Genomic DNA, 16,091 nt, shown 5'->3' with positions numbered 1-16,091 from the left:
CTGCACATGGACTGAGTATTAATAAATTGTAGCAAACTTTCAAGCATAACGGAAATTACGCAGATATGTTTGACCAACTGCTATTTAATGTTTACGAGTTCATTACGCTGAATCAATTTAAATTACTGGAAAAATAATTTGACATATTTCTATTTGGGCAAATACCAATTGACTGTTCTTATATCATCCAATCCTATAAACAATAGAGTATTTGAATAACACTTGTCGTTCCATCGTGTGATAGAGCTACGCTTATATATTAAAGATTTTCGCGACCAAGCATCAGAAGTTCGAAAGAACTGCCGGGAGAATGAAGTTTAAGAATATGCGGTTATTCGTGACAATTGTACTTTTGAGTGTGCTGGGTTTGGCAATTGCCGAAGTATCCAGTGATGATCAGGTGAATAAAATTAACCAGGTAAATGTACGTAAACCAAAATCGACATATGTAGGCGAATATGGTATATTGAGAACAAAGGGAGAATACCGCTCAAGATCCGACAAAATTTACGGTACTGTTCTTAATTCACCCGAGGAACGAAAATATCAAATGGCTTCAAAAGGAGCTATGGACCGACTTAGAAAACTGCGGATACTATATTTAAAAACAAGACAGAACGAAAAGGCTAATTAACAAACGTACTGACTGGAATAACGAACTTTGGATATAGTATTGAACGACAATTACTGTATAGTGATGAGGGACTTGGATACTCAATTTATTTGAATAATTTTTTAGTGACTTTTATAAAACTTTAAATTATGCTACTGCAATGCGAAATAACGTTAAAATATTTTTTGGATTTAGAATCACTTGCAGTATAATGGGTAAGAATAACACTCGTAATATTCCATCGACGATCTTTAAAGAAAGATGAGCTTGGGAAAAAAATTAACTTAAAATACTGACTTTATATTGCACATTTGGACATTAATAAAGACTTGTGACATTACAAAAATCTACTTTGTTAATTTATTTATATTTCCTTTAAGAAATAAGCATTAGTTCTAAAACGCCTTGAACCTGACGACGTTACTACAAACAACACCTCACAAAAAGAAATATAAAAGGAGAAAAGAAACTTTTATCTACCAATTCTTCCAGGGCCAGGATGGCTTCGGATATAGGTTTCCATCAGAAGAGGAGATTGAAAACTGGGGCAGTAATTATGTCAAAGATGGAAGCAATGCCGCGAAAGACAAATTGAATGACATTAAGGGCAAATTATCCGATGTCAAGGATAAAATCAGTGAACATGCCTCTAAACTTCCATCGTTGGATGATGTTGCTGACGCTGCCAAAGACAAGTACAACGATGTCAAGGATAAAATTCAGGAACATGCTTCTGATCTTCCATCGCTCGATGATGTAGCTGATGCTGTCAAAGACAAGTACAATGATGCCAAGGATAAAATCAGTGAACATGCCTCTAAACTTCCATCATTGGATGATGTTGCTGACGCTGCCAAAGACAAGTACAACGATGTCAAGGATAAAATCAACGAGCATGCTTCTGATCTTCCATCATTCGATGATGTAGCGGATGCTGTCAAAGACAAGTACAATGATGCCAAGGATAAAATCAGCGAACATGCCTCTAAAATTCCATCGTTGGATGATGTTGCTGACGCTGCCAAGGACAAGTACAACCATGTCAAGGATAAAATCAACGAGCATGCTTCTGATCTTCCATCATTCGATGATGTAGCGGATGCTGTCAAAGACAAGTACAATGATGCCAAGGATAAAATCAGCGAACATGCCTCTAAAATTCCATCGTTGGATGATGTTGCTAACGCTGCCAAGGACAAGTACAACGATGTCAAGGATAAAATCAATGAACATGCTTCTGATCTTCCATCGCTCGATGACGTAGCTGATGCTGTCAAAGACAAGTACAACGATGCCAAGGATAAAATCAGTGAACATGCCTCTAAACTTCCATCGTTGGATGACGTTGCTAACGCTGCTAAGGGAAAGTGCAACGATGCCAAAAATCTAATCAATGAACATGCCTCTGACCTTCCGTCTTTTGAAGACTTATCTAATGGTGCTAAGAATAAATTTAATGAAGTAAAAGGCAAAGTAGACGACATTGCAGGTAATGTTAAAGATAAAATTGACGAAGCTACAAACAAGGTAAGCGATGCAGTCAATGCTGCGAAAGAGAAAGTACACGATAAAGCTAATGAAGCACGAGACAAGGTACATGAGGTGGTGGATTCAGCGAAGGACAAGTTGAAACACGAAGGCTCAAAGATCGAAAAGGGCATCAATGACATCGGTAAGGCGGCGAAAGATAAATTCGATGAAGCAAAGGAGAACGTCCATGATGCTGTTAACTCGGCCAAGGACATAGTTAAGGAAAAAGGCTCGAAGATCGAAGAGGGCATCAATGAGATTAGTAACGCAGCGAAAGATAAATTCGATGAAACAAAGGGGAAGGTCCACGACGCTGTTAACTCGGTAAAAGACAAATTCAACGAGGGAGGTTCGAATAAGATCGAAGAGGGCATCAACAAAATCGGTAATGCCGCGAAAGATAAATTCAATGAAGCAAAGGATAAAGTACATGACGCTGTCAACTCGGTAAAAGATAAATTGAACACAGAAGGTTCGAAGATCGAAAAGGATATCAACAAGATCGGTAATGTCGCCAAAGATAAATTCAACGAAGCAAAGAATAAAGTACATGACACTGTTAATTCGGCAAAAGACAAATTGAACAAAGAAGCTTCAAAGATCGGTCAGGGTATCAACGATATCGGTAATGCCGCGAAAGAGAAATTCAATGAAGCCAAGGATCAGTTTGACGAAGTTACGAATGCCATAAATAACGCGGTTAACAATCCAGAGAAACGTCCTTCCCATCATGGAGATCGTATTGACGAATCTATCGATGAAATTTTGCACTCCATAGATGATGCTAATGACAGAGCTCACGGCCATGTTCCTGAGGTTGAAGAGATTGAAGAGATCGACGAAGAAGACATTAACGATAACGACGACCATGGTGACAAGGTTGGCGAAACCATTCACAATGTTATCGACGGAATTCAAGGAGCAGCAAAATCCGTTGTCGATTCTGTTCACGATACTGCCGACACTGCTGTTGACAGTATTCAGCATGGAGTTGGCATCGCAGCTGACAAGACCAAAGAAATTAGCGAGGCCGCCATAGATGCTGCGCACAAAGCTGGAGAAGTCGCAACTCACGTTGCAACTGGGGCTGCAGAGGCCGCTATTGGAACAGCGCACAACGTTGGCAAGGCTATTCACGATGCAACTATGGGAGCCCAGAATGCTGCTAAAGACGCTGCCAAAACCATTGAAGAAGCTGTCAGAGGTACCGTTGAGATTGGTCATGGTGCTGCACACGGTGCTGTTGATTTCGCTCAGGACAGAGCTCGTGATATTGCTCACGGTATTCACAACACTGGCAAGAACATTGGCCACAACATTTTCGACAATATTCATGGATTCCACAGGGGTGTCCAGGATACAGCCAATGGCATTGGAAAAGGACTTTCGGACTCTGCTCATAAAGCTACGGACACAATTACAGGCACTGTCAAGGGTATTGGCGACTTTTTCGGCGGATTTTTCGGTAGCAAGAAGAAGGCAAACAAACCCAAGACTAGGCCAGGATATGGACCAAACCGTGGTTCCTCCAACCCTCATAAGCCTCAAGTCAGTGACAATTACCGCGATGCTAGTGGTCCTTTCGTATATCCCGATCAATCGAATGATCAATATAATGATCGTTTTAACGCTTACCCAAGAGATCCACAAATTGATATCCGTGGACGGCACTATGCAGATAACGACGATGATTTTTATAACGAAAACAGACATGGCCAACGTGGGCGCAAATACGGCCCGTATGACGAAAGCGACAGACATGATTTTTACCCCAGGCGTACCCCTGAATATTACGATAATCGTTACAGAAGGCAAGCCGATTATTTTGCTGACAGAATCCAATATCAACAGGATCAGTTAGGCTTTGATCGTGTACGTCGAGTGAGAACCCCTGGAAATGTGGAGTATGTTAGCGAGGCTGATTTTGACGAAAATGAAGAGAAGGATGCCGAAGATAATCCTACTTTCGAAGGAGTACGTAAATACAAAATCGTTGAAAAGCCCCGCCAAACTCCAAGAAATAATGCCAATCCAGGTGATTACGTGAGTGAAGCAGACTATGATGAAAACGAGGAGAAGGACAATGAGGAGAACCCAACTTTCGAAGGTGTACGTCGCATCAAGGTCGAGAAAGAGCCTAAAAGAATTCAGACCAGCATCACTCGTAGAGTAGGAGGATTCGGAGACGATAACAATGATCTGGACGACTTTAAATTCGGTAGGACTGGACCTGTCAGGAATGGCCAGACTACTCGTAAATTCAACATCAAAATTGGTAATGATGAATACAGTACTTCGGACTTGAATCAACTTAAAGATATTTTATCTCGCAAAGGATTTAGGCTTAATGGTTTTTGAAAGCTTCTATAGAAAACTGTAGGCTTTCATGTTTCCTATTTCCGTCCATATCAAAAGATATTAGATAAGTATAGTAGACTTACCAAACCATTTTAGAACAATCAGTCTACTAAACATATTTATTACAGCGAAATCTACGAATATTTGCGTAATTTAATTTTAAATGTATTTATGCAGCATGTCAACCACGTAAATTGTTCTTTCTAATGCCCTAAATATCTATGCTTACGAAAGCGATGCTGAACAATAAAGAAGTTAATTTATAATTCCCCTGACTTTAGTTTTATTTCTTCTAAAATTTCATGTATTTTTAAATACCTGATCTGTTCCTAATGAAAATATTTAAATAAACGTGTTTTCGCACTGATAATTAATTAAATCCCATTGAAAGTAGTTCAAAAGTTAGAGACGAGATTAAGATGCGAAAAGAAAATTCACAGAATAACCATGTTATAAGTTTTTAATTACCAGAATTGCAAGAACTCGATACAAAATTCCGAATAATTTCATTTCCTAATCGTATTTCATTCCAATTAGTTTTTCAGTTATACCTACGACAGAAACACACGCCACTAGTGTAATTGGAGCAGGCATGTGCCATAAATTCTGAAGGTGCGGCTGGTTAGTTTTACAGCGGTGCTTGTCATTCACAGTTAAATGGAAATTTGACTGAGAAATAGTCTCCGCTCGTCTGTCAATAGCTGTATCGCACAAAAGTTTCTAAAAATTTTTTACTTCGTTAGTCGACCAGTAGCCTAATTAACATTATAATAAGAGGAGTGTAGAATATGAAATTCTTCGAGTTGTGCACTATGATCATATAAAGCATATTGTACAGCTTATGTTACGCTTGTTATACAATAGGGCCTGCCACTTAAAACGCCTCAATGCACGCATGTAACTAAACGTTTATGTTTATCTTCGTAACTGTTAAATATATGCCAATTTTGCGTAACACCTCATTGACTGCAAATGCTAAGATATTTTAAAAAGGAATAATGAACAAAATTAATAAATCTTTTGATTTTATAGAGATATATACGTGTTTGTATCCATATACTTTAGAGTTTCATCGCTTTACGCGAGTCTACGAATAATATTTAGCTTCTGATTGAAAATTGCTTTTTCGTTCCGATAAACAATGTATAATAATTACGAAAATCCTTTGATAAATTTGTTCTTATACCTGTTAATAAAGATAATATATAGGTTAATTTTATTTCGCTAATTTGAAGGAGCGTGATATTGGTCACTTGAGGATTGAAGTATCATATCATTGTTGTGATTTGTAATTGTATTGTTCAGATCGATTACATCGATATTATGGGTATCGTGAGAATGAGAATTCATGGGTGAAATGTGTAGCTGAAAGCCAAAGCTAAAGCCAAAGCCAGGTAGGTTATAGGTAAATCTTATTTTACTAATTTGGATAAGCTTTAAGCTCCCTGTCCGAGAATCAATTTCATCTGCTCGTAATTTGTAAACACTGGTTCGCATTAAACATTTAGACTAATCCGTATTTCCCCTTATTTATTCTCACCAAAAATTGATTATATTTTTTGCAGTTTTAACCTCCGCATGTATAAATTAGAACAAACAGAAGTTATTGCATGCTAAATTAGCTAAAATAAATAGAAAAACAAAAGACTAAAACCGTTGGCTTTACGAGAAAAAGAGTTAGAAATGGCTTCGATCAGAAAAATAAGTCAGACGATAACAAAGCTAAAACTAGATCAAAACATTTGGCAAAAGCCATTAATGAGACCGAATGAAGTGACAAATAGAAACATAGAGAACAGACGGGATTTCTCATCTATGGCTAGGATGGCATTCAATTATTCTGGGTATAATAGATACGGTCTTTACACGGATGACGTCATCAGTCATGATTTTATTTTTATTAAAGAGGCATTGCGTCGATTACCGATAGATGATTTGGATAAAAGAAATTACAGGTTAGTCAATTAGATTAATTGATGTAGGAAAGCGCTAATTTTAATTGACATACTAGAATAAAATTGTGGCTTAGAATGATTAGAGCGATGCAGTTGAACTATAATAAAATAATGCTGCCTGAAGAAGAATGGATAACGTACGAACAGGATGTTGCTTACAGATACTTGACACCGTACCTCGAAGAAGTTAGAGCTGAATATCAAGAAATTTATAATTTTGGATGTCCTAATTACAGCTCGCTAGACTGGCCATTCTTGGAAGTAAAATGAAATAAAATTATAGTTTTTAAAATATAATGTATTCCATGAGTCATTTTTCCCTATAAAATCCTAAATTTCTAATTGGATTGATTTGAAAAGAACTGATGTGCTTTTAATTTAGGGAAAGATTAAATTCAGTGTGAAGACACTTAACCATTAGCATGGTGTTTTGTCGATACAAAGTGATGCTGCAATACCATTCTTGTACAATAAGGACATATATATATATATATAAATGCTGGTTTTATTTCTCGGATAATTAATTAAAAGTAGAGATATTCGAAATCTTAAGTTGTGGAACGCTGCGGGACAACGCGGCTTTAATTATCGGTCGCACAGATCCGAGTGGTTGATGTGGTGAAAGTTGCAGGTGCTTCTTTATGCAGAGTCGCAAGGGAGATAGAATGCAGCAAAGTTTGAAAAAGCTTTCAACGGTACTGGTGAATTTAGCCGCGTGGAGCAGATGGGAAGCAAGAGAACGATTTCTCGTACTCCGCAAGCCAGACGGCCAGTCAGGCGTCAACAGCAATTTCGATCACCTACACTGGCTGGCTGGCTACACTTATTCACTCTTTCCCATCGTCACCTTTAATCCACCTCATCCCTTTTCTCTTCTTAATTGCAGTGCAGGTGGAGCTTTCTGTCATTATTTGTGCACCAAATGAGGTAGGTATTCGCGCAGAATCATCTAATTAGCTATTATAGCATCCATAAAGCTACGATCCTTTTTTTCCTTCCCACGCACCAATGAATGCCCCAGCATTTTGCATAGCATTCAATTCTACCGAACAAATGGGCTTTATAATTCAATTTCTTTCTCCGTTCTATTATATTCACTTTATTGTATGATAGTTTTATTGCTTTATCGTCGACTTAATATAAAATATATCCAGCCTTTATTTACTTCTGTGTGTCACTAGTATTATTATTGAGGTGGATCCTTTGTAAGTTTAGCCTTCTGGAAGTCTTGAAACGAATTAAATATTTAGTAATTACTGTTCAGTACCTGTCAGATGGTTCAATTGGATAATACTTCAGTAAAATTTTAAAGAACACCTTATAGTACATCATTATATATTCTTGTAGCAGTTGTAGCAGATTTCAAGAGCTTTCGAAAGCACTGCTTTGTATATTTGTCATATAATCAAAGTACTTGTGAAATATTTGGATTTGAAATTGTATTTTTTAAAAAACTAATCAAAATTACTAGTTGCTAATTACTTGTAATCATTTGCAAGCCATTGTACACTTATGCAGTTTGCTTTATGTAGTTAAAAACTACGTACTAAAGATGATATAGTTCATGAGAGAGAGAGAGAGAGAGAGAGAGAGAGAGAGAGAGAGAGAGAAAGAGAGAAGAGACCACATTTGGCTATTCCCCACAACTATGTTACTGGGTGTCTAACTTTGGCTTTGACTTGTTGTACGATAGTAGAACGAGTTACAGTTCCCTTACCTCATTTCTATTGAAAGTTTAAACTTATCAAAGTTACAGTAAGGACAGCCATTACTACGTTAAGATTTCCAACTTTACCATAATATGTAGAGAGTTGAGGACATGATAAAATTATTTATCATAAAGATCACCTTTATACAGATCTAATATTTGTTCAATTGTAGCAATTAATTTGATTGAATTGTTTTTGTAAACATAAAGCACGATGACTCTGATTGATATACCTTTCACAGTAAATAATTATTGATTATAAATTATACTACGATTATTATTTACCTTATATTATACTGTTACTGTAATACGTATTACATCCTTAAAATGAAAAATAGCTGTACGGATAAATTCTCATGTAATGTAAATTAATTATTAAAATATTAAAAAACATCGTATTGTTTAAATTGACGAACTGCGCTGCAAATATATTTAAAAAATTTTGCGCTGAGTCATTTCCAAAAACAATCACCATTATCGAAAGTCGAAAACGCGGCTTACAACAGGTTCTATGTATAAATTTAACAGATATAATTTGCTTAAGTACCCATGTACATAGATAATCGATATTTTCATTTACACTGTGTGCATATTAACAAAATAATTACTTATTGATAATATTTTTATTTTGGTAGTTTCAATTAGTAAAGTAATATGAAAATATAGGATTGATTCGCACGCAGTGCAATTTCATTAATCCCATTGTGAAAGCATTTGGATAACAAGCTGAAACTGGGCGTGGGCTGGTAAAAACAAATTAATTTCAGGCGACCAATGTCGCCACTTGTTCAATGAGCGTTATACGTGCAACAGTAGCTCTCTAATGATATTATTCTCCTGAGACACACCTCCTCGTACTATAAGTATATTGCTTGATTCACTTATGAAAAATTTATACATTAGATTAATTAATTATTAACAACTATAAAAGACGTTTATGTTTTGTTGCATTTAAGCTAAAGCAATATCAAATTTCGTTTGTAATATTAATTTGCAGTTATTTATAAAGTCGCCAGAGAGGTAGGTACAATCTTATTTTATTTTGTCTTAAAGACACATCTGGTATTTTACATTTTTAATTACTAGAGAATTGATCTGATGATCGATGGCAACGTATTTACAGAAATTTCAGTATATTTAAAAATTGTGTAATTCGAAATGTATGTATTCAGATTGGAGCTCCTCAAACGTTTAAATAGATTTACTGTTGTGCGCAGTAACTATGTCAACAGTTACACAGCTCTTGCAAAGACTCGTGTGTATGTTTCATTATGTTTATTCAAGAAAATTTGCTGATCATTTTTACAGAGATCTTCCCTAAAAATTTAATTTTCGCGGTCAGACTGCGTATATTTGCATTTATACGGACCGGTATATATCATAACAAGCTGATAAACAAGCCATTTTAGCTTCATGCGTATTTGATCAATTCTGGAATAAATTTTGAAATACTTCTGAAGTATTTGAAGTACGATCGTTCAACATGATTTGTTTTAATGATTGTTTCGTTGAAATAATTACTGGTATTCATTTCTGAAAATAAGATTCGTGGTAGCGTTTCAAATTGCCTCATTGTGGCAACTTAGATGTAGCTCTACAGTATGACTGACAAGCAGGTCTTTCTGTTCCGTCCAACTTGGTTACTAGGATCTGCATGTATAGTGTCGGTTAAATCATGAATATTTGCAAATTCGGTGTCCCCGAGAAATGCGTTTTCTCCAACGAAGCAATTAACCAGCTGCCAGGTTAAATTTGAACATTTCCACTTTGCCGATTGTGTTAGTTTTCCTGCACCATTATGCGTCAATTTACACAACTTTTTCCCTTACATTTGAAAGATACGTATATAACCGAGTTATTATATATATATAACTTGCACATAAATTTCAGCAATTTCATCCACACAATTCACGCCTTCAACCTCTGTATGCAAATTATACTAAATCGTTGATTAATTTCATCGCATCGCTGGAGTTTGTTGATATTGAACCTGCCAAGTGAACCGGTTTAAATGGTTCCTTGCTAGACTAACCAATGTAATATAAAATTACTATTAGCTACAGACACGTACCTATTGTCGAACGGTTAAGTACTAAATCTGGTTGGCGGTACAATGCTGCTTGCAGCTGCGCTGTCCATTAAATGGATCCTGTGTATCGACTCTTAGGTCCCAGTGGCATGCTTCATTTCGGAGACTTCAAGGTAATTTCTACCGCGTAGTCATGTTTATTTACATGGGAGTAAGTACTGTCATATCAACTAACCAAAACGTATATTTAGCTATACATGCGGGGCGTCCTGTCTAATGGTCTATACTGAATAAATTTAGTTAGAGGGGGGAATTTAAAGAAAAAAATTATCATAAAATTTGTATGTTCAACTCTTAACATATAAAAATAATTTAGCAGTAAAGATTTGTTCATTCGCGCGCGATGCATTCTATTAGTCAACGGTTTATCCTAACGTACGATGCCTAGCCATTAAAACAGGGATAAAACTCTATCGATCAATAAAATGTCTGTAATTAAAAACTTATTCATTCTTCGTATATTCTTTTCTTGTAAAGGCTTCAGCTGAAAGTATTGTAAAACTTTGTTTTATAAATTCCCCTTCTCTATCTACAGTTTTCAATTTGACACTTTTAAAATACTCGTTTCTTAATTATTCGTTAATATACGCCAAAAATACTAATTTTACGATACTTTGAATTTAATATTATTCCTTTTTAAATTGAAATTATTTTTGAAACCCTGTAGGATAAGTCAAATTCACTGGTCTGAAAGCACAAAGTTTAGCGTTTCATCTTTCTTTGTATCGTCTCGATTTCATCTTATTGGACGTCGTGTACACCGACCCACATGTGCCACTCGATAAAATATTCACTGCACAGTCTTTTTCATTTGCATAAACTAAAATGTGAGTATTTGCATTGCTTTGCTCATGCTTGCATCGTGTCTCGAAGTATGCAACGTACGTTTAGCCAAGAAGGGAGAGTCACATCCTTGAATATCAAACATTGCAGTTTGAATTTATATAGAGTTCGACTGATCGCAAATACGATTTAAAATCATATTTTTTCATGCGTTTAATGATAAAATTTAGTGTTTCTGAGGAATTATGAATAAGTGAAAGAAACGAGAAATTATGGAATGAGTGAGAATCGTAGGTTTCTAATTACATAATAGTTGTTATCGTAAGGCGAGGCGTGAAAAAAATTTCTCGTAACGAGTGGATTTGAGAGCTATTAAATCGTAAATGTCGAATGGTCGTTATAGGTAGGGATCTCGCGAAAAGTCAGCTGTGTAGGAAGTCGGGTGCTGGTAAAGTGCAGACGGGTATGAACTCATCTTGCCGACGCGACGGTGCTAAAGCGGCTGTGATTTTTCAGAACATGGCACCAGCGATGCTTGTAGTTGAGCACAACGCTGAAAACGTAAAAGCCATTTTCTGGAAGTGGCCATCCGAGGAGTGTAAGGGTAAGGAGGTTGAAGGGATATATTGGAGGTGAAGTGGTAGCGAAAGCATTAGAGAAAGCTACTGCGTAAGAAGAAAGTGGTTGGTAAGACGACTGTATAGGCTTCTAATATGTATAAGGATGAGAGGCATCGGGAAATTCTTGAATTATAACAAAAAATTCAGGCAGAGGCTACTTTAATAAAATTACGCAAAATAGAACTGAATATATCCAACTATTAATATGAGAAACTACATTTTTCTTTTCCTTAGTTTTTTTTGGAGCTTACTTCTATGCTGTCATATATTTTTGTGTTTAGAGGACCTACAAGAAAAATACATCTTACTTTGGGATCCCTTCCTCCGTCTTCACCAAGCATGGTCGGCTCGTATTTGCATCTTTCAAGCATATGTATCCTCTCCAGCAAAAATCAAATACTGGTTGAATATTTTTATTTTACTATTTATAAAGTTTTCATAGGGGAACTAAAAGCTTCATTTCTAATTTATAAAATAATTTTGTGTGTAAAGCATTGTTGTGGCTTCCATTTCACTAAGCCGAAGGCAGTTATTGCAAGATTATAGGTGAGAGACACTCTCTCCATGTGAGGTACTATATCATTTTAAGAGGTAATGTACCGACTTTAATCTCATCAGGTCCCATATGCAATTCCGTAATGCGAAGTGTCTGCTAAACTACCGAGCCGTTCATTATCCCATGCCCACAAAATACAAATATTCATGATTTATTCGATTTGATCAAACATTTAAAAATGTATTCTCTCTTATATAAATAAGAATATTATATTGTTTAATACCTGCGAGTTTATTATTTATTTTTAAATATTCTCCACTTTATATAGAGATTTTGAAATTTATTATATATGTTTATACACTTGAATGCAGGAATAAAATCAATATTTATTTAATAATACTATACAATTCGAGGAAATAATTATCCACACAATTTAATATTAATCTCTCCTTGGGTATTGCGTGAGCAATACGATTAAATTAATACTATTCTTATGGATTTGTCGGTATAATTTAAAAAGTAATAGATTTCGTTATTGTCTTAGCGAGAGTTTTCGAAAATCGAAGGGTCTTGGATGAATGTGTCTCTAGTCGAAAGTACCAAAAGGGATTTTCCTAGTTTACTTGTCGATTGTCCCTGCCGTTGGATAGATGGATAGCGAAAGGTTGACCTGTACCACTAGCTTAACCAGCGTTTTCGCAAGCTCTTTCTCTCGCAGATTGGAATGGTGAAATCACTGTATATAAAATACAGTGCAATTCGTTCACTACCAATACGTCGAAATACACGTATAGCAGTCTTCGATCCACGTTTATCGTCCGTTTGACAATCACGGACTTTGTATCGTTGAAATCCTACGAAGGTATGCATATAAACAGTGGAATAACTTTCTGGAGCACCTTACGTTCAGACAAACCTTAAATATTATAATATATAATGATTATAATCATATAATAAATTCAGTAGCTTCATTTTTTGCAATGTGCTAAGTAATTTGCGCGTATATAATGGGAACAGAAAAATTCATCGAAAGGAAATTTTAATTTCAATAAGTTATTCTTCTTGGAGATGCAGTATATCAAGTGTACAAGAAACATGATAGTAATCAACAGGCGTATCAGGGGCTTATTGATTGCAAAATTAATTATTGAGCCAGGTCGTGTTGCTGCAGCGCGACTGTGGAATAAATTCTGGTTCTTGGGTAAAGCCTAGAAGGCAGGAGGTTTGCGTAAGATAGATACAACATGCTTCGAGTTCACCCACAAAAGCTTCCCATATATCACAAGCTCGTCTCTGGCACTGGATTTTTCATTTGCATCGCTTGTATACGACACAACGGCAACTACTATTTCTTCTTTTTTTTCAATTCCAGCGTAAGCAAAACTGCGTTAGGGCTTGTGAAGCCTGTTTCTCTTTTCTTAAAATAGGAAAAGTAAGCTGTCCTTGTTGAAACTTTGATCGCAGCTGTCTAGAATAAAACCTTCTTTACGATCCCTCGAATAGAACGCTTACGTTCTATCAGTCTCACATTACACTTGTAATCGCGTTAAAACATCTCTAAAGTCGAAACACTCGTAAACTAGATTCACGTCGGATTTTAAGATCTGAATGAAACTCAAATGCCAATCGAACATTTATCAAAGTGCAAATCGTAAAGTTTTGATAAACGATAATTTTTTTCACGTTATTTATCAATAATCACCGATATTGCTCACGTTGACAAGTTAAGGGAATAATGGAGCAATAGGATATTTTAAATGGACGCACGAAATATTATCATATCTATATAATTGGTATTTATCGTAGTTTATATTACTTAGAATAATATCTTTGCGATGGACTATAATACTGGCAGAGACTTTTACGTAATGTTCTAGAAGATTTAACGTAAAACCAATACATATCCGTATAAAATATTATCCTATCCTATCATGCGGTACGAAATAAACTTACCAGGCGTAATTCACCATCAAGCTGTATAGAGTCAAATCATAAATCTAACCTAGAAAATATCTCATGTAACCATATTTTCACTAAAATTTGCAATATATTCAACTTATTAATTATATCAAATAATTAATGACTACTACCCATCTGTTCCCATGCTATAAATATATACTTTCAGTTATCTTGACATAGGATAAACATTAATGCACCAAAAATATTAGCTACCTTCTGGTTTTATTAAAGAGAAATATATATGACCGATCATATTTATTTTTCCGGCGAAGAGTACAGCTCAACCTTGCTAGCAGTGACCATGCCGTAGAAAAACCTAACCTTTCCTTACGTTATATGCATTCGTATAAAATATGATCTTATCTGAGGCTGGGTGTAAATTTTACGAAGATAATCCGTGTCCAGTCTCCATGGAATCAAGTTGTAAATCATATAATGGACGTGTCATGCGGAAGCTTTTTCTTTCATAAAAAGCAACATTAAAAAGTATTTCCCTTGCTTATTTATCGTCGAGTGTCAATGATTTGCAGAATTTTCTTACAATTGCGATATTCCATTTAATATAATGCCAAGCATACAGAATATTATTTTTGCTTATATATATATATGTATACGGAAAAAGAATTTGCACAGAGTAAAAGCTGTTTATTGGAAAATATTTGGATTAAATGATTAATTCTCATGGATGATTCGAATATTCTTCGTGAACACGCGATAAATCATAAATATATATTTTAATAATTTTATAAATCTGTAACCAGCTTACAATTGATGACTGGTGAAGGCATCCATTGGACTGTGAGGTTCAGGAATGACAAACCAAAAAAACCTGTGTTCTGCAATAATTAATCAATTATCGATGAGTCGAGTAACCTGCTGACTTTTGTAGAATTTGTCTTGATTAAATTGTCCATTGACTTTTATATTTTCATTAATTCTTTATCAGTGCTCGATTCCTTCCGCTGTGCCATTTTCAATGTAAATTCCCCGTCTCACCGACAGTGAACTTGAGAAGAAGCAAAAAACAGAAATTTTTGTTTATTTGCATTGCTCCATACTTATAAGTCAAAGCTATCGATGTGAGCTAGTTGGATACGAAAAAAGGACGAAGCATTTATTCTCATATACTATACTTATTATATATATATATATATATATATGTGTATGGATACGATAAGGAGATAGCGCTGGATGAAGAGAACGCGAAATCGTATTAGTCTGCTAGTAGAAGCCTAAGAATTTATGATCGATCTTCACAAAGCATGCAATAAGATGATGCCCCTGTTCTGTCGGCCTTTCAATTGTGGCTCATGTTTGGAATTCCATTGTAAAAGATGCGAAAGAGACGCACGTCGATTATACGCATGGTCATAATGTACTATAAACTTTTTTAAGATTCAAATATCATATAGATTTTTTCTTAAAAATTCATGAAACGGATAGAGCATATTCTCCTTTCTTAATATAGTATCTGCAACAGCAAGGGAAAAGAAATATTAAAGCTGATAAAGAAGAACTTTAATTTTAAATCGATTAAAGCAACACAGTCGGTGTATTTCTTACACTTTCAGGCTTATAAGCTTTAAAGAAAACATATTGGAGATAACTAAAAAAGTAACTCCATTACATTTTTCAGTTCGAATCATAAAGTTGGTAATCGATAAGTGGAATGCAAAGCAATAAAAAGCAGGAGAATAACGAAAATTCTTTCAATGGGAGGATGTTACATTTCGAATTCAAATAGGTGCACGAACATATTCTCTGCTTGAAGAAAAGATACTCGTATATACGTATACATATAGAAGAAAATCTCGATATTCATGATAGAATCAATATTGTAAACCTTAAATATTTGTGATACAAAATTTTTTCATTAGGAAGCACGATAAAAATATAATATAATTTTGTCTTGCTAATAATAATAATAATCTGCCGAAGAATGCTTATCTCATTGATTGTAGCGTTGATTCGGCTAGTTTT

At 35.3% G+C, this 16,091-nt stretch overlaps 2 protein-coding genes across 2 annotated transcripts; both read left to right on the top strand.

Annotated features, from left to right (window-relative positions):
* Positions 1 to 310: 310 nt before the first annotated feature.
* Positions 311 to 4,501, top strand: LOC136784343 (putative leucine-rich repeat-containing protein DDB_G0290503). The gene is made up of 2 exons (XM_066744926.1): positions 311 to 625; positions 1,106 to 4,501. The coding sequence occupies exons 1-2, from the start codon at positions 311 to 313 to the stop codon at positions 4,499 to 4,501; spliced, it is 3,711 nt and encodes a 1,236-aa protein (XP_066601023.1).
* A 670-nt stretch (positions 4,502 to 5,171) lies between these two features.
* Positions 5,172 to 7,070, top strand: LOC136784334 (uncharacterized). Its single transcript, XM_066744913.1, has 6 exons — positions 5,172 to 5,398; positions 5,807 to 5,895; positions 6,067 to 6,456; positions 6,531 to 6,717; positions 6,878 to 6,921; positions 7,010 to 7,070. Exons 3-6 carry the CDS (start codon positions 6,185 to 6,187, stop codon positions 7,068 to 7,070), a joined length of 564 nt encoding a protein of 187 aa, XP_066601010.1. The 5' UTR covers positions 5,172 to 5,398; positions 5,807 to 5,895; positions 6,067 to 6,184.
* Positions 7,071 to 16,091: the final 9,021 nt, after the last annotated feature.

The sequence above is a fragment of the Prorops nasuta genome, unplaced genomic scaffold (assembly GCF_024137725.1).
Source record: "Prorops nasuta isolate Cenicafe-Biocafe unplaced genomic scaffold, Cenicafe_Pnas_1.2 PNAS00003, whole genome shotgun sequence".
Lineage (NCBI taxonomy): Eukaryota > Metazoa > Arthropoda > Insecta > Hymenoptera > Bethylidae > Prorops > Prorops nasuta.
The sequence above is the reverse complement of the archived record's forward strand: the minus strand, read 5'-3'. Positions and strand labels throughout refer to the sequence as shown.

Bases quoted from the DNA above. Each gene is read 5' to 3' on its own strand.
- LOC136784334 (XM_066744913.1), top strand. From the start codon at position 6,185: ATGGCTTCGATCAGAAAAATAAGTCAGACGATAACAAAGCTAAAACTA. The intron at 6,457-6,530 runs GTTAGTCAATTA...ATTGTGGCTTAG, and splicing joins TTGGATAAAAGAAATTACAG to AATGATTAGAGCGATGCAGT. The intron at 6,922-7,009 runs GTACAATAAGGA...CGAAATCTTAAG, and splicing joins GATGCTGCAATACCATTCTT to TTGTGGAACGCTGCGGGACA.
- LOC136784343 (XM_066744926.1), top strand. From the start codon at position 311: ATGAAGTTTAAGAATATGCGGTTATTCGTGACAATTGTACTTTTGAGT. The intron at 626-1,105 runs GCTAATTAACAA...CAATTCTTCCAG, and splicing joins AAACAAGACAGAACGAAAAG to GGCCAGGATGGCTTCGGATA.